A 21525-nucleotide genomic window follows, 5' to 3' on the forward strand; every position below is an offset into this window, starting at 1 on the left:
AGCAGCTCAGCACAGTTTCCAAACATTGCATTGGCCTCAACTTTCTGCTGCTTTTATTACTCCAGAGCAAGGCATAAACTGAACGCTGTAATTTACCTGGCTAATTTTATAAGTCTTTATTAAAAAGAGGAGTTCATCGTGTTGCCTATTGCTGGATTGTTTCTTATTTTAACACTAGCTGGTAAAATAAGTCCTGGTGGAGCTCCCTCATCGTTCTTTTTACTGTGACTTTATTTATCTCTGATTTATCTTTTTTCAACTTTACATTAAACAAATATTTATATTACTGCTAATTTAATGATGTCTTCTTGTATCAGAAATCTTGTGAATTAATTAGATGATCAGCTAAAGAAGGGTTCATAACATTATTTCAGATTTAGCTATTTCTTATTATGCACCTTACATTAAATGAGAAATGGAAAGAACTCAGATGGACCTTCTCTGAAGCTCCTGATCCCTTTCTGTGAATGATGGCCTTAGCTCATGGACTAGTGTTATTGCTTTCTTCTAACCCTTCTTTTTTCTGCGACATTGTCCATGTTTTAGGTTTTTCCAATTGTGAACTGCAATTTTCAGCTCTTAGTAATATTTTGAGATGGATTTATTAGTTATACTAAATTAACTTTAAAAATTACAGTTAGTTTGGGATCATGTTTAATGGTATAATGATTCTGTAAACCTGAGGGAAACTCCTGTGATAAGAATAAAGACTACAAGACCATTGTGTCAATTTTCTGATCTTGGTCTCTTCTAGCTAAGAAGACAGGTCATGTCTGAAAATATGCCACCCACGCTGGGCTTAGTAATTCAGAGGCTAAGTGAAAAGATGTGTTTTAGGTTGTATTAATGAACATAATCTAATTTTACAACTGCTAATTTCAACAGTGTAAACAAGGTCTACAAAGATCTCAGGATTTTATTTTCAGAAGGAATCTGAAGGCATCTAAGGCTGCCCAGACTTGAATACGACATTCTGCTTGGCATCTTAAGCATCAAAAGAGAAACCTGGGAGATGATAGACATGCAACAGATGGAAAGAGAGAAAACATTTTAGATAGGCAATAATGCAGAAAAGTGTATTTTCCCTAATTCAGATGGTACTACTTGTGATTCAGATGGCCTTATGAAATATTAAATTACATTTACTTGTATTCTTCCAGATGTTTTTTTTTTTTTCTTTTAGCACAATATTGTATGCATTTTTAAACAAAGGGACAGAACAGCATGCTTCTGTTGGCATCAGGCTCCAGGAACAATAAAAAATAAACATCACTGATTTGGTCTTACTGATTTCACACAGGCTTGAATGACCAAGTCAATCCTGGACATTGGGAGTGGAATGGAGGAGAACCTGTAACCTACATCAACTGGAGAAGAGGGTCCTACCACTTTCCAAAGAGAGGAAGAAATTGTGTATTGGTGCAGAAGCGAGGAAAATGGCAAGCAACTGACTGTGGGAAGGTCAAACGGAACAGCTATATATGTTCAAGAAGACTGTAAAGAGAGGAGGATCCCTGTGAAAGCATGCGGACATTCATGTTGTTTCAGTTCTATTTATCTGTAGACACGTAAGGGTGTGCAGTTAGAAAACTGTCCTAATTATCAGCAAGGTTTATTTTACATGCTGCCAGAGGTGCAGATGCATTGAACTTTAATCAAGGAATAGAGGTCAGTTGCAAAGATTAAGTCCAGGTTAACTCTCCCCAAAGACTTCGATCTGTCACTTAGTCCTATGTATTTTTAAACCAAAAACCTAGGCCTGAAGGCTTTCATCACATTTCTATGTAAAAATACTTTTTTTTTTTTAAAAAAAGAAAGTAGCGCATCAGTTGATTTGCTTTGTTCTTAGGGAGGGGTTGTGCATTGGCTGTTGCTTTAATTTGTTTGTAATTAAAACTGCAGTTTTACCCTGCAGTCACAAAAAAAAGGAAGACTGCTTGGAGTGGAAGTAAGAGCAGACTCTGCTGGCTAAAAACAGGTCCTCTTGGTTGATGAAGGGGGGGGGACATATGATGTCAGGAGACTGGGGCTTTTTCAGTGGTTGCCCTGGTATAACATCTTATGAAAATACTAATGAGAACTTAGTGACAGAGCACCAACAGGAGCAAAGCCTTTCTTTTTCTACCTCCCAAGGCCAGCTTCAGATCCTAATGGATCTGCTCACACAGAGCTACATATTGTTTCACATTCCTAGCCAAAATAATTCAATTTTTTTTTGGAGTTGCAGGATGGTGCTGTAATTTTTAGTGTAATTAAGTAACGGCACCTCTGTAAATCTAATATTATCTTGGCATATTCAGTGATACATGAACATCAATAGGATTTATATGTGTCTATAAACCAATGTAATTGTGAGACATATTTTTTACTAAAGCAGATACGGCTTTTGAAAAGTATTAATGTAAGTCTTTATTAGGCATTTGAGGTTTTTAAAAATAATAATTAAAAATCCAGACTTAGTTCTGAGAAATGCTTAAAAACCAGCATTTTATAGCGAAAACCAGCTGCCTGTAACTTAATTTTTACTTATTTTAAATGTATGCGGTTGCAATATTACCATTTCATAACATTACAGTAAATTTATATTCAACCTGTCAAAAATCATCCTTTAGGACATTCTTACTGCCAGCCTTTAAAAAAGTCATAAGCTTCCTAAAAAAACTAAAATAAAATTACAGCTCCTCTCAAGCCCTCCCTCTGCCCACGATGAGTGTGTCACAGTTGGTGTGGCACTGAGTGGGGTGAATTTGCCCTGTATTTTATGAACTCTTATCCCTCTCAATCTGCCTGCTGCCACCAGCAGCTGATTCTTCCCTTGCCTCCCTCCTATCAGCTTGACTATTCGGCCAGCCTCTGGGTCAATTGCATCTGTACAGTGTTTGCACCAGAGGACCAAACTCGCCTTCTGGGGTTCCTCACAGCAATTTCTCAGCCGTGAGAGGGACAGGTGCAGCAGAAACATCTCTCCTCTCTGGGCTGAGGGACACTTGTCTCAAGGATTAATTATCCCTCTTCCTTGCCTTTGGCATGAGTGGGTTATTTAGCCTTCCTCCTTGCCTGTAGCACGTTAAATGAACATGCATGCGTGTAGCTTTCTGAAAGGACTGTTGCAGATAAGCATCAGTGAATTGTAGAATTGTAGAGGAAAAAATACTGTGGACAGAGGCTTCTCACCCTTATTGTTGGTGTCAACAGACATAGACAAAAACAGTTTTAAGATTTCTTTTTTTTGCCCTGAGCTTATAGACACTCTGCTAGACACTAACAGTTTTGCTTAAGGAGTTTTCTAGATCAACACGGATAGGCTAATTTTTTCAAGAATTCCCCAAACCAGTATTTTTCACTGCAAAAAGAATTAGCATCTAAAAAAGCATTCTTGGGATCTCCTGCTGTTACGTTCTGGAATTCCAGGGAAAGTTGACGAAGAGAGCTTAGTTAGACATAAACTTTTATTTCTTTAGGGCCTTCTTTTTATAAAAACTGCTGAGTTTATTTGTGCTACCTTGATAAAGCCTGTTGAGACTATTTAAATACCTCTCCTAATTATTTAGTACATGAATGCCATCAACAGAGAGGGAATTTTGACCAAGGTGCTTGTTACTTGATCAGTAACTAATAAATGACTCGTATCTAGTCTGAGACAACAGTGATCTCAGAGGTTTTCTTTTGTGAGAAAGGAGATCTTCCCTTTTCTATATTTTAACTGCTTTAAAGTGAGTGAAAACTATGAGGATCTCAGTACACAACAGACTGCTAGTTGTGCAAAATGTACGTGTTTACTGGTTTCATTAGATCTAATACAATACACTAAATGAAGCTAAAATTCTTATATTGCAGTGCAAGGATATTTCTGCCCTGAAAGGCTGCTGAATTGTTTTGCAATACAATGAACTGTTCCAAACACTTATTCATAAATCTTACATTTTCTGTCCTTAAAAACAAAGTATTTTTCACAGATTTCTACAGCTTTTATTAGAATATTTGAGTTCAAAGAATACAACATACTCAAGTCAGGGAAAGCACAAATAAATCAGTTTTTCTGTTGCCATAGGAAGTTGTTGTCTCTAAGAGGTTTAGTCAAGGAAGAGCCTAAAATCCTGGGAAGTTATTGGGAATTTTTCCAATCTTCAATACTTTTGAATACACTCTGAGTAAACTCGGGAAAATCAGTATTCTGAGGACCAGCATCAGCAGGCGAATTTCAAGATGCTGAAAGTAAGCACAAGGAGCATGTAAATTCAGGTGTCCGCCCACAGACGCCACACTTTCTGGTTAAACAAAGGATTTATTTCACCAGAACTTTTAGGAGCAACAGAACCAAGACACAACAGCTCACTGAAAAGAAACCAGTAGTTAGCCTATATTTCTATAAACAGATGGGCAACATGAGTCCTTTGTGTGCCTGTCACTTTAAACCACCTTCTCTCCCTGTCAAGTACCTTTTAAATCTGTTGGCCAATTTCAAACAAATTTGACAGAGAAGCAGTTGACTCAAAGGCAATGGTTACGAAAAAAATGGATAGGCAACTGGCCACATGAGCACTTCTTCCAAACCAAAATACTCTTAAAAAATTTGTGTTATTATTAACCTCACAGAATTTTTAATCTGAAAAATATTATAAAACTTTTCCAGATCTCTTTTGTACACTCCGGAATTTACTGACTGCCTTCAAGTCTTTATTCACTCATTCTACAATTATAAAACTAGCTTTGAGAGAATGATATATACAATTCAGTGAATACTGTGACTCTACATTATTTACATCACAAGACTGGTGCTGTTAGAATTCTTGTATTCAGAACACTATATTTATTGTGCTGTTTAATTTTGTAATGTGTGTTAATACAAAACTGAAACATATTTTGGTGAATAGGTACTTCTTCAGTTTCATAATCTCGTAAAAGCTTTTTTCCTAGTGATAAAAACTATAGTGTTGGGTGTAGTAGAAATGCACTTATAGTTAAGCATAATATACCTACTGTTTACTCTGTGTGGTTTCTGAATTTTGTTTCTTCTCTATGAGCCTGTTACTGAGTTAATACTACAAGGACATTTGTGTGATGAGCACACCTTTTTAAAAAGAAAAAATGCTGTTTATGTTGGAAATTAAATTTAAGAAAAATTACAGATCTGCAAGCAAATAATGCAAGACGATTAAAGGAAGACTGTTAGTCCATAAAATTGCATTTTAATATGATTCTTGATTTAAAGAAGAACATGAAAATGAGGTCATTTTCCCTCAGTAACCTCACTCATCTTCATGGAAGAGATGCAGATGTTAGTTCTCTTCTCATTACCCTTTAAAAAGCTATGCTGCTTGTAACATGGAGAACTCTGCTACTCCAACTCCATTGCTTAACTACTATCCTCTACACAAACTGTATAAGGTTAGAAGACAAGAACACAATAGGGTTGGTTTGTTTATTTTTATAGCATTGAGATAATGTATTGTTTTCAGTCAGAAGTAGTCCTAATGATTAGGTATACGGTATCTAAGTACTGGATATAAGCGCGGTAAGCCAAAGAATACAATTTTATTCATACAGATGAAATTTTCAGATAAGTCTAAATATATTTTTACTTTAATAAAAGAAACCTTATCTGCATCATCTTTCTTGGATTATGTTACAAACATTTTCTTGGTGTTGTCAAACTCTTCAGTGAATCACCACTGTTCTCAAATTATTCACGGTAATCTAAGGTAGATGTGACTTCCTGAAGCCTGAAATGTCTCTTTGCCCAGACTCTTTCTCCCCTGTCTCACTGTCCCACAGCTTAACAACTGAAGCAATCAAACAAATTCCTAACATAGCTCCTCACACTGGGTTTGGAATTGGGTACACTCTCAGTTAAACAGTACGTATGTGCCAGTACCATTCAGGAGGTGCTTCAGGAGGCAGACACTTGTCCAAAATCCACCAGTGTGAGAATTATAATAGAGAGAAAACCATCCATTGCATCACGTGTGTGTACCTACAGCCATGAGAACATGGGCCAACACACATGAAAGGACACTTACCCTAGCCCTGCTGGACACACATGCGAACATTTTCAAGTGTGAGCATCTACATTTTGGCAGCAGTCTGAAACTCAATACTGTTCTCATTTCTGTTGCTACAGCACAGAGAAAAGAAACAGAGAAATGTGAACAGGAAGGTGTAAAGGAGTGAAGAAAGAATGCAACAGAGGACTTGAAACTGAATAGCAAAGGGAGGAACTCATGTATCTAAGGCTGAAGGTACAAAACCAAACAGGTTTATTGTCTGTTCTTTCATATCATACCTTGTAAAAAGCCTTTTGGTATCATAATTATAACTTTCCCATGAGGCCTGTATGTAATCTGTTTTCCTGAAACTCAGTAAAACAAAGACCACAGATGGCTTTCTTTGATAAATGAGTACAATAATTAGAGAATAAACTGCACGGTGCAAATTCATTAGTTCTGAGGTTTTCATATGGGTTCTGTAAAAGATATATCTGGATTCAAGTTTGCCTACATAGGATGTGTTTTTAAAATGATAGGATATTGAATTGGGCTGTAATATATGAAATCCATTTTAATGATTTAATCAATCATGCTATGATGAGACTATTTAGCTCAACAGAAGGCAAGTAATTCAAGCACTGCCTAAGAATTATTTTTAGGCATCAACTGGCAGTGTAACTAATTATTCAGTTTATGTCCATAATGAGTGAATAAACTCTGGCTCTGAAACAAATAAATAATACTACTTTGCATTTGCACAGCACTTGTCATCTATAGACCTGGCAGTTTTAAAAGGTGGGCAAACATTCATGGTAACTATTTCTAGTGAAAAGAGAATGTCCTGAATAAATGGCTACTATGAAGGCAAATCAAAGCCTGCTTGAAAAACACCGCTGCATTTAGCCACAAGATTTAACAACCAAAACACAGTGAAAACAAGTGCTATGCTTATATGAAAGGGTAATTAGGCAGGAAAACAAGTTTTTATAAAAGATGCAGCATTGCTTTTTGTAGAAATCTGAGATTAGCTGTATTTGGAACATAATGATTATGTGCCCAGTCCAATCTCTGTTGCCAATTATTAGTCTATGCTGTTGATGTCACCACAAAAAGGCTTAAAAATACTTACTATTTTTAACTTCAGAACAATTCTCCAAACTTGCTGAGTTTGGAGTCTGAGCTGGGATGCCTTACTGTAATGCAGGCAGGCTCCTGGCTGAGCTGAGAGGCTGAGGATAGATCTGCTAGCTGTGCACAGTTCTACAGGCAGCTGACTCCAAAACAGATTCAGGCAATATGTCAACAGGTCCCATTTCTTACAAATTTTATCACTTGGAAAGCAACCACGGCTTACATGGGCATGAAGCAACAGTATTAGACTGACCTGGTAGAATCAGGGATGGCATGCTGCTTTTGGGTCTCAGCAGGTCTTAGGTAAAACCATCCAGGAAAACCCAGGAACTAGAACAGGCTTGACCTAGAGAAGAGAGCTCTGTTTTCTGCCTTTGGGTTGTGGAGTGGCTTGTGGAGTGACTTGCTGACACTGATTTGCTTCAGCCTTCTTTCATAGCCTTCAGTAAATAGTATTTTGTGCTTTTACATATGAAGCCCTCTAAGGCAGGCCTTTTTTCTTTCTTGCTGTATGATACAGCATGGAATGGTACATACCATGAATGGATTCTGATCTTGAACAGGTTTTTTCCAGTGCCATTGCACTGCAAATATAACACTAGCAGTTTAACATCTATACATATATGTCAGTACTGAGGTTTTTATGCATTTTGTTAATATTTGCACTGCACCAATCCGCCCGAGCAGTTTAGTTTAGTCTAGGCAGACCAATCATTCCAATACTACCATTACTTTTTATCTATGCATTGACAGAGGCATCCTTAAATCATTTGAAACTTCCAACATGATTTATTGTTTGTGAAGAACTGCAGAAAGAACCCTTTGTAAACAGCAGTAATAAAGTGATTTTGCTCATATTCTTGCTACAAAGAAGAGAACCCTCTGACAGAAACTAAGATACTACATGGGTACCAAACCACACCTCAGCCACAACAGATAAGAAGGGCAGAATACACCTGCACACATACAAATATGTTTTTTTTCTTTCACTGTAGACTGGGGTAAAATTTAACTGAGGTTTAAAAGCCTTTTTTCTTTCACCTTGAAGGTGGTGGGATTTTTTAAATCAGGCTTTGAAGCAAGGTAAATTAGACCTTTCAGGCACTTAGTTTTCAATTCTGTAAACATATATGTGAGTAATCGAATGCAAATTTGCTTATATGGACAAAGTTAAATACAGACATTATAGGATCAAGATCACAGCTGGAACTTCTAAATAGTAAGAGCTAGTATACCACTGGTCTAGACTTAAGAGAAAAGGCACTTCCTGGCAAAGGAAGTGAAAAGTAGCTGAAAGACATAAAAGTAAATAGAAGGAACAATTCCATTGTGTTGCTACAATCAAGACAAAATCATCCTTAAATTGTTTTAGTTAGCTTTGCATTTCTAAATACTGAAGCAAAGAGCTGCAAAAGTATAAGTTGCTTCACTTGTGTTTGACAGACATTTCCACAGGTGTCAGACCCTTCTGAGTCAAGATGATACAATATAATACATAGGTCTGAGTATCACTGCAGTCTTGTAACTCTGAGCAACTAAAATAGAGACGAAAAGAAGAAGAAAAAATCAACATATAATGTCCTTATCTTTGCTGAGTAATTTTGAACGACTACTACCAACATGCACCAGATACATGGAATTTTAGTTCCAAAGGTCAACTGCTTTTGTTCATTTTGTTGGCCAACAAAGACAGGATGTGAAGATACAAGTTGCACTTCTAGGCTACTTAATTGTCTACCATCTAATTAATCCTCTTGACTCGTTGCTCCACCCTAATGCTACACATGCTTCTGTAAACGTGATGCAAGGACTTTTTGCATGTACACCTCACAGCCAGTATTGTTGCAGATGTCAGTACTTTCTATGATTTCACTCCTGGTAGTTGTGGGAGAATCTGCCCTCCCAGGGCACACTTGAAACTTCAGGAAGGCACCAAACCAGTGGCAGAATTAATTTGCTTTTGGCTGAAATTGGCAATAAAGCTTTTTTCTTGACAGCTGTGCTTTCCTTAATGAGATCACCCCACTGAGGTCAAGGCACAAATACACTCTAGTGTTGGAGTGTAAACCCAGTTCTTGCTGAACCTCCATGCACCTCTGTCTCAGGACGGACCAGAAGATTAGAAAAAATTTTAACTCAAGTGAATTATGCATTACAGAAAAGCTCTAGATCCCCACTAACTTTGTCCTAAATTTATAAGCCAGTGCATTACAAGGACGTTGCTAGGCAATTAGTTTACTACAATTATCAGGCAATAAACTAATTCCCTGGAAAGTCAAATAACTCCATATCTATACTACAGACCACTAAATTTTCAAGAACAATTAACAGATAAGCTACAAACTTAAGAGTCTATTGACAGAATCTTTCTGGTAGAAAGGAGTGTGTAGAGATTAGAGTACCTAGATGGCAAATTATCTGAAGCAGAATTTCCTTTCAGTATTTTCACATCGGGATCAGTGTTTGTAATGTTTATTGAAAATACGTTCTCCTTCTCCCAAAACTTTCCTCTGTCTGTTCTACCAGAGGTTTGTGGGTTTTTTTAGATGATGTATAATATGATCATTTTGTAAAAGACGCCTCCAGTTTAGGGTCTAGTAGTCTTTATTTAGATGAGACACTGATGTCTAGAATCATAAAATATGTCAGTTCTAACATGTTTTGTTTAAATCCTCATTTTGCTTACCAACTTTTTAGGATGCCTGTAGTGGCTTTGGTGTCTGAACAGGATATAGCAGTGTTAGTTAATATTTGAGAATCTGGAGGGCAGGGTGGGAACTTTTATTCTGGGCTAGTGGCATGTCTGCACTCCAGCAGCTGCAAACCTGCTATGAAGGAGGTGTGTGAGCACCAGTCTGCCAGTTTGCAGTGGTGCTGCTGCAGGCCTCATGTCATATCCCAAATCTGAAAGATCAAAATTAGATGCAGCTTTTGAAAACATAGGTTGATTCAGTGTCTCCAGATCCAGTTTCATGTTTTTACAAACTTTAATCAGCTTGCCTTTGCCTGTAGTGATGAAATAACACTCCCTGTTTTGACAGTCTGTGGCTTTGTGAAATGGAAAGTCACAATAAACAATGAAGACCACATTGAACATGCTAATACACAACCGCAAATGTTTCCTTAATTCCTAGGCCTAACCTAGACAGCTTATCCAAACACTTCCTCCTGTTGACTCCTTCTGACCCTCATGTCATCCTGGGTTACTAGATTTTAGATAGGAACTTCTAATACACATAATCAAGATTGAAGGCAGAGTTTCATTAGCACAAACCCCCCTATCATAATTGTAATCTACAGTAAATGAATGCAATTAAACACACCAGGGTCTCCCATGAGCCCTCCCCTCCTCTGCACACAGACAGCAGCCATAAGCTGACAACAGGCTCTCATATAAAGCTGGCACATACATACACCGCAATAGCAGCAAGTCTACAGGGTTGCACTTCACATGATCATGTTGTTGTTTCTCCTTCAGCTGTTGGTGCTCTCATGTCTTGGAGCCACAGAGCCACAGGGAGATTCATTGCAAAGGAAAAGAGGAAGGCCATTTCAGCACCTCTTCTACCTGGACAAAAATCTGCGTGAAAATCAGAGCTTCCGTGAGCTGGTAGGGCAAAACCCAGGAGGTGTTGAGGAAACCCTGGGAGAGCCAAGTTTTTTTGTAGCAGTTCCCCAGATGGCATCTGAAAGTGGGAAGCAAGAGGAGAAAAAAATGTCCAGATTCATCCTTCCCAATGCACAACTCCATGCAGACCAAGACCTGAGAATCCAGGCAGCACCCAGAGAGAGCTCTCCTGTGGAAAACTTCTCTCCATCCCACTACTCAAGCAAGAGAGAAGCTGAACCTCCCTATAGAAAAGATGCCAAGAAATTTTGGGACCACTTCATGTTAAAGAAAAATTCAGCTTCTGAAGAGGTTATCCTGCCAATCAAGAGCAATGAAATGCACCAAGAAAACTGTAGAACCCTGCCTTTTTCCCAGGTAAGAACAGGTGTCAAAGATCAGTAAGTGTGTCCTTTCCCCTGCCTCTGGTAATCACCAACTAAAGACACACAGGTTATTTTGTTTGCAAAGTCACAGGGCTACTTCAGAACACCCTCATGTGATAAGCTGCTGAAAAACACTGGTGAAAAAGGCTGAAAATGCCTTAGGGTGATGGGGCAAAATGCTAAACTATACTACTGGAAAGTCACACATTTCATTTTCAGGGAGTTATTTATTCTTTTTTATGCAAACAATGTTCTGACCTTGCCTGAGCAAGCAGGGCAGTGGCAAGTAATTATCTAGCCAAGGAATATACATCTAAACAGTTTGTATACATGAATTACCTATGTATATGTATAGACATACATATTCACATATGTGTATATGCAGAGTCATGGGGCAAGTATTTACAGGAGAAGCTGGATGTTTTCTTGCAGCTAAGCAAGGATTCCTTTCTGCTGTATTAATTGGAAAACTGATGCATATATCTAATTCTGTGCTAAGAATGTTGGAGAACTGGTAAATTGTCCCATGCACAGATGAAGCCGTTCTGTAATATTGTAACATCAAGACAAGCAGATAGTATAGATAAAAGTGCTGTATTCCTCATAAGGCAACATGTGTTCTCAGTGTTTCTACAATCACAGTCCATCAAGGAACATGTTATTTCACATCCCTCAATAAATTAATTTCATTGGCAGACACAGGTGAATAGATATGGCCTAGAAACTTGTACTATTTCACTATTTGTGCCATGTAATATGGCAAGCTTTCTCCAGGATGGTTGCAGTTATGCCAATATAAAAGTGCTAACTTCAGTCTAGCTTTTTATGGCTTGGGAGCTGACATAGGCTTTCTTAATACAGGTAGTTGTTACTCTAGCAAACCAAGAGATTACAGAACTTCCATTGTACTTTTGAGATTTTCATTAAAAATACCTGCTAAAGAACATTAAGTCTCTTCCACATAGACACAAATCTTCAAGATTACAGTTGAGTCTAGTTTGAGGTTTATATACAAGAACATTGGGTCAGAATGATGTTTTAGGTCCTGCTGAGTAGTTAAGACTGCTTTAACCATGTCAGAAATGGTTACTCAAAGAGCCATTAAAAAGTAAATATGACAAACCCACCTACTGTATTTTTCCCCATCAGATCGCAAAGGCTCTGACTGAAGCAAATTTTACCTTTGTTGTTCATTCTAAGAATTGTCTATAGGAGCACTAAATTTTTATTTTAAAATTTCTTATATTTTATTGCTTATTTGACATAGAAAATAAACATATTTTACGTAAATGTTCTGAGAAAATACAGTATTTGGGTGGGGGTGGGGGTGTCGCCTTCAGGCCTTCTAGCAAATTCCATGAGTCATTCATGTGCCAGAAACTTCAAAGTGCTTTCTGTTTCAGGGCATTAGTCACGACAGCTGTGAGAAGGTAATGGTACAGAATAATCTGTGTTTTGGAAAATGTAGCTCCTTTCACGTTCCTGGTCCAGAAGATCATCTTTATACCTTTTGTTCTCATTGCTTGCCCAGCAAGTTCTCCATGAAGCGCCTGGAACTCAACTGTACCAGTTCTGTCCCAGTGGTCAAAGAAGTCATGATTGTAGAAGAGTGTAAATGTGAGACCCAGAAGATTAAAGACCCTGCGACTGGATCTCTACTATCAGACATACATGCAAATGTACACGAGCACAATTAACCTGTGCAAAGTACCTCTTAATCCTTGATCATAAGAATCTGCAAATGAAAAAAAAACCTGAAATTAAAGCTTTCATCACACTGGTACACAAAACTATTAAAGACACAGACTTTCTGCTTGAACTGCTTTGCTTCAACAATAACTTTACCTATAATGTAACAGATATTTCCTTGAAGCTGTTAAAGAAATGCAGATGAGTTGACTGCGTTTATATATTGAGTACTTACTTTAACAAGGGAAACCTTTAAAACTTTTTCTACCCCTCCTATCACTTTTTCTAGAATGCTAGTAAACAATTGCTGAAGAAGTAGTGTGATTTACATGTGCAAAACCCTAATGTATTGGCTGGTTTACATTGCCTTTGCTTGCAGGAGTTGCCAATGTAGCTGTATTGGCAAGACAGATGAGGCTTCAGTCTCTTCCTTGCAAAAACAGGTCTACTTTTACATTAAGATAGTGGCTGGAGAGTGTGAAATATAAATGGACATAAGTCAGATAGAAAGCTGTGACTGGTTAAGGCCAGTCTGACTGCTCCCCGCTGGAGTCCAGTTCCCCGGGAAAATTTATATACCTCACAATTTACACACCTAAGATAGTGGGTGCAAAGGACATTTTGCCATAAAACCCACTTACTCTCCTTGTACATGTCTGAATTTGCTATGCACTTTTTTTAAACTGAAAAGTGTTACATAGCAGGAGAAAAAAAATATTAAAAAAAATGTATACTCCCACCAAAAACATCATAAATGAGTGTATTGTTATTATTATTATTTAAATTCACTGTGGAAAGACAATGCATGTTTTCCAGTCTGACGAATTCTAGTGCTGTCAGTGACTCCAAGGTAAAGTTTAAGAAATGTTCTCAACACCTAAACTAAAGCAGAAAAGGCATTTGTGTGATAGAAAATCTGCAGAAGGATTTCATCTGCATAGCAATACCTGTAGAGCTTTATAGTAACAGCCAAGAAAACTCTCTGCTAGGAGAGGTCTGATTCTAGTGCCAGCCAACACAGCACCAGTGACTGTTAGACGAATTGCTGGTTTCTCTGCTCTTTCCAGCTGCATCTTCCTGGATTTATCTTACAGACCTGGCACACCAGACAGTGATCAGCTTCCAGCAACTAGCCTTCAGCCTATTTCTAACCCAGCTCCTTCAGTCCTCTAGGAATCTGCTCCACGGCTACTGCCAAACTCTCACACCTGGGCTCCTGTTGTTAAACTATCCACAGCTCTTTTTAGAGACATTGGCAATCAGTATTGATATAGCTGGCCAATTCAGGGGTTGAGTAGATGATTCCTTGTATTTGAAACGCACTGTGATCAGAAGTGTCTTAATATCCTGTGAAAAACTTATGTTCAGTGTGGCTTTGGTGTGCAAGGCACATGTTTAATATTTACTGGAAATTGCATCTGAATTATATTCTCATATGGGATCTGAACTGCTGCAATAGATGTTTGCCTCTGCAGGTCACTTGCAGTGACTGAACTGAAGATCAATATACAGTTATTCTTCACTATATATAAACCTGTTTTTAAATAATAAAAATTGTATCCCAAAACTGAACAAAGTCTTCTCTCTCTATCCTTTTATGCTAAGGACAGATGTGCAACTGTGAATGGCTGTTCATGTGCTATGGCATGATATATGATATCATTCCAAGTAACAAGCTGTCAAGGTCTTACCATCCCTGTATTGAATGCAATAAAAGAAATACTTATTTTAACTTCATCTTTATTCTAGCTTTATGATGCTGATTAATATTCTCAGGATACTAGTGCAAAGAACTACTACCCAAGTTCAGAAATTTCCCTTCACATGTTAGGTTGCATTGAGCATTAATGGGCTTAGGTTATGAAAAAAACAAAACAAAAAAAAAAAAAAAAAACCAACACCACTTTTCTAACAGGCAAAATAGCACTTCACTAGCAACCATAGTTTCAGGGAAGAAAGCAACTCTTTATGACATATGTTTTTTTCCAGAAGAGATTCCTCCTCACTGGGCATGTCTAGTTGCACAGTCAGCCCTAACAACTGGTCCTTTGTTAAAGTATGCTGTGTGCAAGTGGAAAACCTATGAAACACCTCCCTGCCTTACCATAAGGTTCAAACCTCAGCACCTTATCAAACCTTTGTGAATTACTGTGTGTCATTATTAGTGTTCATTTTTAACCAAGCCCAAGGAAGAACAGCACACAAAGCATCAAAGTTCCCAACCTTTTTCCTCATTATTCCCAACTTCATTTTTTAATCTGAAAAAAAGCTAATTCTGAGGCATCTAACCACTGACATTTGAAAGCTGTGTGAATACATAAGAATGTTTGTCTGCATTTTCTTTTTTTCTGAAATGCAAGTATGTTTAAGTTTGATACTCACATGGAGCCACCTGAAAGTAGGACCTACATTCATTCCCAGTAAGATCACAAGTCGATTAAAAAGAAAAGTTTTCCACTCTTGTAATTTTGACATGACTGACTGCTGAACTGTGACTTTTGCACATAAGGATGGCAGAACTGAGACTATGTTGTGGACTGTGAAGTAGTCAGACTATTTTTTTAAAGCTCCTTCTGTGTGCTGAAGCATTATTGCATTTAGAGAGAGCTGTTTGTGTAAGGAGTCTGCAGGACCAGATTCTTAGTGTGAATTTGCCCAGCTTAAAAGTAGGTGAAAAGAGGTAATGACAGCTGTAGTAATTGCTAATTAGATTAGTGCTGCAGGTTTTTTAGATGAATGTTTAATTAACCCAGCAATGACTGGTTGCATGTAATTAGCACAGTATTCTGCAAAATCAAGAATGTGTTAATTGGATCAAATTTCTCAGCCTTTAAAAATTCTGTATTAGGAATGTGTTGTACCCAGGGACCAACAGGATTTTGTTTTCTCACCACAGCTATGATGGCCTCTACTAGAATAATGATGTGGGTCAGAAAGGTGAGGTCCATATCATGATAGGGATGCTTCCAGTTGTAATGCCATTAAGCAGCAAACCTGCATAACTTCCATTTACCTGTGTTCACTCAGAGGTTGTGTATTTCTGTAATGAAAGCTTTTCCAGTGTAACTATGCTTACAATGTAAATGTTAATGTGATCTCTTTTATTTCAGAGCACTCCTTGTGCAAAACAATCTTACAGAACAAGATTAACCTGTAGTTGGAGACCTCTGAAAATCCAGCTCAATCCCGAGTGGAGTTTGCACTATGTACTTATTTGACCTACTGCCTCTTTTTCAAATGGGTATGGTTCAGCTTTGATTGAAGTGCTGTTTATTCTAATTGCTTAAGCAAAATAAATCTTCAGTACAGGCTATTCTCTTAAATAAGAGTTGTATGTAACTGGCTTCAATGCCTGTAATTACATCAAACACTAGAGTTACATCAAGCTCTTGTCAAATTCTGCGCAATGATATATTCCAGGGAAAAGGCTCTGAAGTTGCACTCAGTACACCATGCTGTGCTTGGTACTTTGTTCACCATTTACGAAATATTCACAGCTAACCTCATGGCTGCCAGCTAACAAGCCTCTTTTACTGACAGGTGGTGAAATCTCTTGTGCTACTTTCTCCTAAACGCACTAGCTCCTTGTTGCAGTAGCAAGATGAAGAGATTCCCTACTCAGACAGAAGCTCCCTGCTAGTCTGTACAGCTGCATAATCACATCACGTCTGGGAGACATCTGGCAGCATGTGCTGTGCAGGGTGATGCACTTGAAGAGGTGTTGAGGTTACTCCAGGTCCTTCATCAGGCAGCTTGCCAGTGGAAACTGGAAACACTGATGAATTATAAATATTTTGCATTTGCTGTTTTGCTAAACCTAACTCCTTGAATATCCACTATGAAGCCACCAACTTCAGCTCCCCTGAAATCTCTCTCTGACAACTTGTGCACACTCTCACTGCTCAGATGAGAAAGAATGGGAATGAGAAGACCCTGTAGTTGCTCTGCTGCAAGAGCAATTATAAGAATGTTAATTGTCCACACTAAGAACAAAGTTGACCTTTTTACAGTGCCTCATGCTCTATGGCACCAGCAAACTTCAACCTAAAAAAACCCAAAAAATGGATCAAAAGCTAGTAACAACAACAATAATCAGGCAGGGCCAGCCTTATGTTTCTCTAAGGCTTTTTTTGAGGCATTTTTGTTTTGCTGATGTAGGGTACTGCTATTATCAGCCGTTTAGTCTGATACTCTGCTGGTGGCTGTAGTCTGCAGTCAGCGTTCAAACAGAGAAGGCATGTACCTAAGCTCCTTTCTGAACAAGGCTCAGCTCAACCCTCTGCTGAAGCTGGTTCATGTTCACCTCACCATGCAACAGACATGGAAGCACTGAACAGTCTTGTTGCCCTGCCTGGACTTGAGAGAGCAACTCCTGGAGCAAGAGAAGTGTTAGAAGAGCTAATGCTAGGACATCTGCAGCTGGACATTATCCGAGGAGAGCTCCTCACACCATTGAAGTGCCTTGGATGAAAATCAACTCCCTATTGGACTACTGCCTGGTCTCACTCGGTCCCCATGTAACTTCCTGGTCTGGGGGATCAGTAGATTTCACCATGCCTTACTAAGCTACTGAGGCAGACAGACTGGAAAACATTGTTGCCATTGATTCTTCTAGTGATTAGGTCAGATTGAAAGCAGAGACGTTTTCCTTTACCATCTTATTGTTTCATCCTGAGTATGTGACATCATGACTGACAAAACTTCTGGGTGACAAGTTTTGTTTCAGCACAGTATGTCACTAACATAGACTTCCATCTTCATGATACAGATCTTCACAACATGAAGGACTTTCCTCCCATTCTAGAGTTAAAAAGTGTCTCCTGTGTATTGGCAAAATTTGCAAGGAAAGGAGCAATGCAATGGTGCTGCAGAAGAGAAGTGGCAGTAACTGCATAATTTAGACAGACCCAGGAAGATGAGTACTGTGAGAAGGTTGGTTTCTCAACTGGGGGCAGCATCCCTTCTGCACATCAATCAAGGGGCATAACTGGGCTCAGAATGAATCCTGAAAACAGTCTAATGAAGCAAGGGTCTTGTAAGCAGTAAGAATCAGGGGAGTCACAGTGCGTACCTCTCTCTTGCATGTACGCTCCATAACAGAGCATCAGCTGTTACTGCACATGGCTTGATTTTAGCATGCTGATTTAATATTTACAGAGTGCCAATAAAATTTATATGATGACAGCTGGTGGCTCCTGTGGTAATTTATAAACAGCAACAACACCACAATAGAGACATCAGAAACTCCAAGAGGAATTCTACGCTATTGTGCAATATTCAGCACCAAAGAATGCTGGTATTTTTATAATTTTGCAGACTTTTAATAATCTTTGTGTAATAAATTCATATCGTGCTTTAAGTAAGGTCTGTGTTATGCAAAGTTAGTAGTTCACCTGTTGTTTTTTTTCCCTTCAGAATGGAGTTCATCACAAAGACTCATTGTCTATCTGGATATGATACTCTGGCAAAATTGCTGCATAATTTCTAAAGTCTGAGCCTTTGCAAGTCCAGTTGGGAAGTCCAGCATATGATTTCCTGCTTTTCTTCCTGCATTGTGCTTCTCAAAAGAAATATTAACAAATGGGAACTGCTGTGCTGACGACTGAGCCAGAATAGACTACCGCCCTTGTTTCACAACCTGTGTTTACTCTGAACTTCCATGAGCAGAAAAGAGTAAAATACAATCTGTCTGGCAAGATCTAAAGACTGGCCATTACCAGTGTACTACTATAGAAACACAAACACCTGGTATTTGACTAGAAGATGACATTATTAACTGATTCTTTTTAATTCCATGAGACACCTCCACTGATCCTACTATCCCTCTGTTTATCTTTCAATTTCATTTCCCAGGTCCTTGGTTTCCTTTCCACTCCTTGGTTGTGTTTTGGGTTTTTTTTTTTTTTGTTTGATTTGTTTATTTGTTGTTATTCTTCAAATCAGTGAAAAGTTTTCACAGCTGATTAGGTCTTTTACATATAGGCATAAATTCATATGTGAAATTTCTCATGGAATAGAGGCAGAGGTTGTTTTTTATTGCAACAACCTTTCCAGTGATTCTTTTCCCCATGATTTTTAATAGTTTGATTAATATGTCTATTATTTTCAGCATTACCTGTTCCTAGCAGCACATGTAGGTTGTTCTTGAGGAAGTGCTGTCTTCTGGCTTACCTGGAATATGCTTCATTCTCCTTCCAGGCAACCTCCAGTTCCTGCTAAGAATATGTATTTTCAGGTCAAAGTAACTTTAGCTTGAAATGTTAAGAATTGCCCTGGATAACAAAGGACTGTAGATACCAAAAAATAAATCAGGACAAGCTCCAAAAGTCTCAACCAACCTTGAAATTCACCTAAAGTCTGAACTGAATTTTTGGGTATTCTCTTTTTAGAATAATCATATTATGATCAAGTTTTAGGAAGAATGTTACCAGTAATAAGGAAGAGTTTTCTGTATTGGTGGTGATCACCATATTACTCTTCACTCATTTCATCCATCATTATGTAGGAAAAATGCTCCAGGGCAAGAGCCCATCAATTTACAGTGGGAACCATGCCACTCAGACAGATGGGGATACCATTAGGTAGCCAAAAGATCATGTATGTGCATCAGCAATGGGTGCTCAAGGCACGATTCCCAGCTGGGAACACTGAAAATGCTGTCCGTTACAAGCTGTCTGTGGCTCTTAGCCACTGCTAATCCCTCACAAGATTATCTGCCAGAATTATCTTTTAAAAACAAAGATTGGCTTTTGCGGCAGTGCAAGGGCCCTTTGTGAGCAAGGGGCGTAGCACAGCAGGGGACCTGAGTGTCACAGAAATGTCACAACTGGCCCCTGCTGACAAAGAGGAGAGGGTAGGGTGCAAAGTATAGAGTTACGACAGTATTCCTTTATTCATGTGCATGAGGTGTCCCATTCAAATTGGGGCGTACAAAACGATGTGTTACACATGGTTCTCACGTCTTTCAAGTGTTCTGACCGCTTGCTACTTAACACACACATAACTGCTATTTTGGAAAGCAACTATAATTTCATGGTGCTACCATCCACCTGATGCTTCTTTCTTGATCTAGGTGTCCCTGGTGCTGGTCTTTCTACAATTACTTATCGATGGTGACAGATAATGGGAGGGTTTCCACAGAGGTGTTGGGAGAGGTTGGGATGCTGGCATTACCGTGGTAGTGCAAGGGTATCCTTTCCTTATGGATGGCTTTAAGATGCCAAGAAACAAAAGGTTCTTCTCCTCCTCCCTGCAGTGACGTGGGGCCCTTCAGTTATGCTGACTTAACCATGATTATGCAGTATACAAGGTAAAGTAAGTATCAAGACTTAAGAAAGCAAATACCATTTTACACTAATAAGGTTGATACGATTTCATACTGTAAAGTCTAACTGGTCCGATAGTTAGGGAATGAGACTCTCCTAACAGGAGCCTGGAGACCGAGGCAGCGGCCTTCTGCAGCGTTTGCGTTTCGTCAGGAATTGCAAAGGGACACCGCAGAGACAAAGGAGAGAGAAGGGCCCACCTCGCCTGGGCCCCAGCCGGGGCTTGCGCCAGCGACCTCTCGCACGGCAGAGGCGGCTGCATGCCTCAAGGCGGGTCGGGCCACCGGGGCCCCGACAGCCGCCCGCCGGGCAGGAACTCCTCCAGCGTGGCGCCCCCCGCCTGCGCAGAGGCGGCACGGTGCAACGGACCCCACGCAGACCCTGCGGGTGACTCAGTACGGGGCAACACATGCCCGCTCCGGGCCCCGGCCTGCCGCCCGCTCCTAAGGCGAACGCGGCGGGGCGGCGGGAGCCAGGGGCAGCCGGGCCAGCCCTCGCGCCCCCCGCCCCGCAGGCTCTGGCCCCGCCCCGCAGGCTTTGGCCCCGCCCCGCCGCCAGCGCGACCCTGGCGCGCGTGCGCGTCCCGCACGGCGGAAGCGGAAGGAGCTGCCGCGGCGGCGGGAGGGGTTGGGCGCGTGCGGGCGCGCGTGCTGCGAGCGGCCGAGCTGGCCCCCGCCGTTGCTATGGAGAGCGGGGGAGAGGGGGGCGCGTGACCGCGGCCCCTCCCTTCTCCTCCCGGCCTCGCCCAACGGTTGGTTCCGCCTCGCGCCCCGGGGAGGGGGGCGGCGGGGGGAGGGGCTGCGCGGCCGGCGGGGCGCTGCCTGCGGGGGGCGCGGGGGGCAGCCGCCCTGTCGCTGCCGCGAGGGGGTCGCGCCGGGAGTGCCGCGCCGGTGGCGGGGCCGCTGCCGCCCCTCCTGCGGCGGTGGGGCGCCGGGCGCCCCGGGAAGGCCGGCCGGTGGCGGGCTGCTGCTGGGGTGCGTGGGGGGCCTTGGGCGGCCGCCTAACCTGTGTTAAATCTGCGTTAGCAGTCTCGGACGTCTGCCGTACCCCTGTTAACTTTAACTTAAGGAGTTTGTTTTCTGTATAGAGATTTGGGGAAGGGAAGTCCGTAGCAGCCTTCGTGAGTATCTCCGTATCTACAAAATAAAGGAATACTGTTGTCCTCGTCATGAAGCTCCACAGTGCAGATTTTTTTTGGCTAAATGCTGCAGGGGGCGTTTCCCGCTGCTGGGGTGGTCGTGGAAGAGGGGTGGGGGTTCTGCTGGCTGCGCGGGGCCCCAGCGCGGTGCGAGGAAGTGCAACGCCTTGTAACCTTGCTGGCTCTCATACTTTTATTTTCCATCTCCAGTAGTTAGTGCAATGAAATTGCAGGTCTTCATTCCCTTCACACTGAGGATCCA

At 40.5% G+C, this 21525-nt stretch overlaps 3 protein-coding genes across 7 annotated transcripts in view; all 3 read left to right on the top strand.

The window, feature by feature from the left end:
- The window catches only part of FREM1 (FRAS1 related extracellular matrix 1), a 75074-nt gene extending 69467 nt beyond the window's left edge, over positions 1 to 5607 (top strand). The window contains exon 37 of the mRNA XM_040580617.1: positions 1301 to 5607. Coding sequence (XP_040436551.1) covers positions 1301 to 1500 — 200 coding nt within the window. The 3' untranslated portion in view covers positions 1501 to 5607. The remainder of the gene's footprint in view (positions 1 to 1300) is intronic.
- A 4968-nt stretch (positions 5608 to 10575) lies between these two features.
- Positions 10576 to 12808, top strand: CER1 (cerberus 1, DAN family BMP antagonist). Its single transcript, XM_040578972.1, has 2 exons — positions 10576 to 11103; positions 12515 to 12808. The coding sequence occupies exons 1-2, from the start codon at positions 10576 to 10578 to the stop codon at positions 12806 to 12808; spliced, it is 822 nt and encodes a 273-aa protein (XP_040434906.1).
- A 7924-nt stretch (positions 12809 to 20732) lies between these two features.
- The window catches only part of ZDHHC21 (zinc finger DHHC-type palmitoyltransferase 21), a 39230-nt gene continuing 38437 nt past the window's right edge, over positions 20733 to 21525 (top strand). For 4 of the 5 annotated variants that reach the window (XM_040579290.1, XM_040579293.1, XM_040579294.1 and 1 more), the window contains exon 1: positions 20733 to 20876. The gene's annotated coding sequence lies outside the window, so the exon portion shown is untranslated. Of the gene's footprint in view, positions 20877 to 21017; positions 21246 to 21525 lie in introns of those variants that run through there. The other variant, XM_040579291.1, reaches the window with a different exon arrangement.

This window comes from Falco naumanni, chromosome Z (assembly GCF_017639655.2).
Source record: "Falco naumanni isolate bFalNau1 chromosome Z, bFalNau1.pat, whole genome shotgun sequence".
Lineage (NCBI taxonomy): Eukaryota > Metazoa > Chordata > Aves > Falconiformes > Falconidae > Falco > Falco naumanni.

Excerpts from the sequence above, each read along its gene's own strand:
- CER1 (XM_040578972.1), top strand. The coding sequence starts at position 10,576 with ATGTTGTTGTTTCTCCTTCAGCTGTTGGTGCTCTCATGTCTTGGAGCC. Across the intron at positions 11,104-12,514 it reads GAACCCTGCCTTTTTCCCAG|GGCATTAGTCACGACAGCTG; the intron begins GTAAGAACAGGT and ends TTTCTGTTTCAG.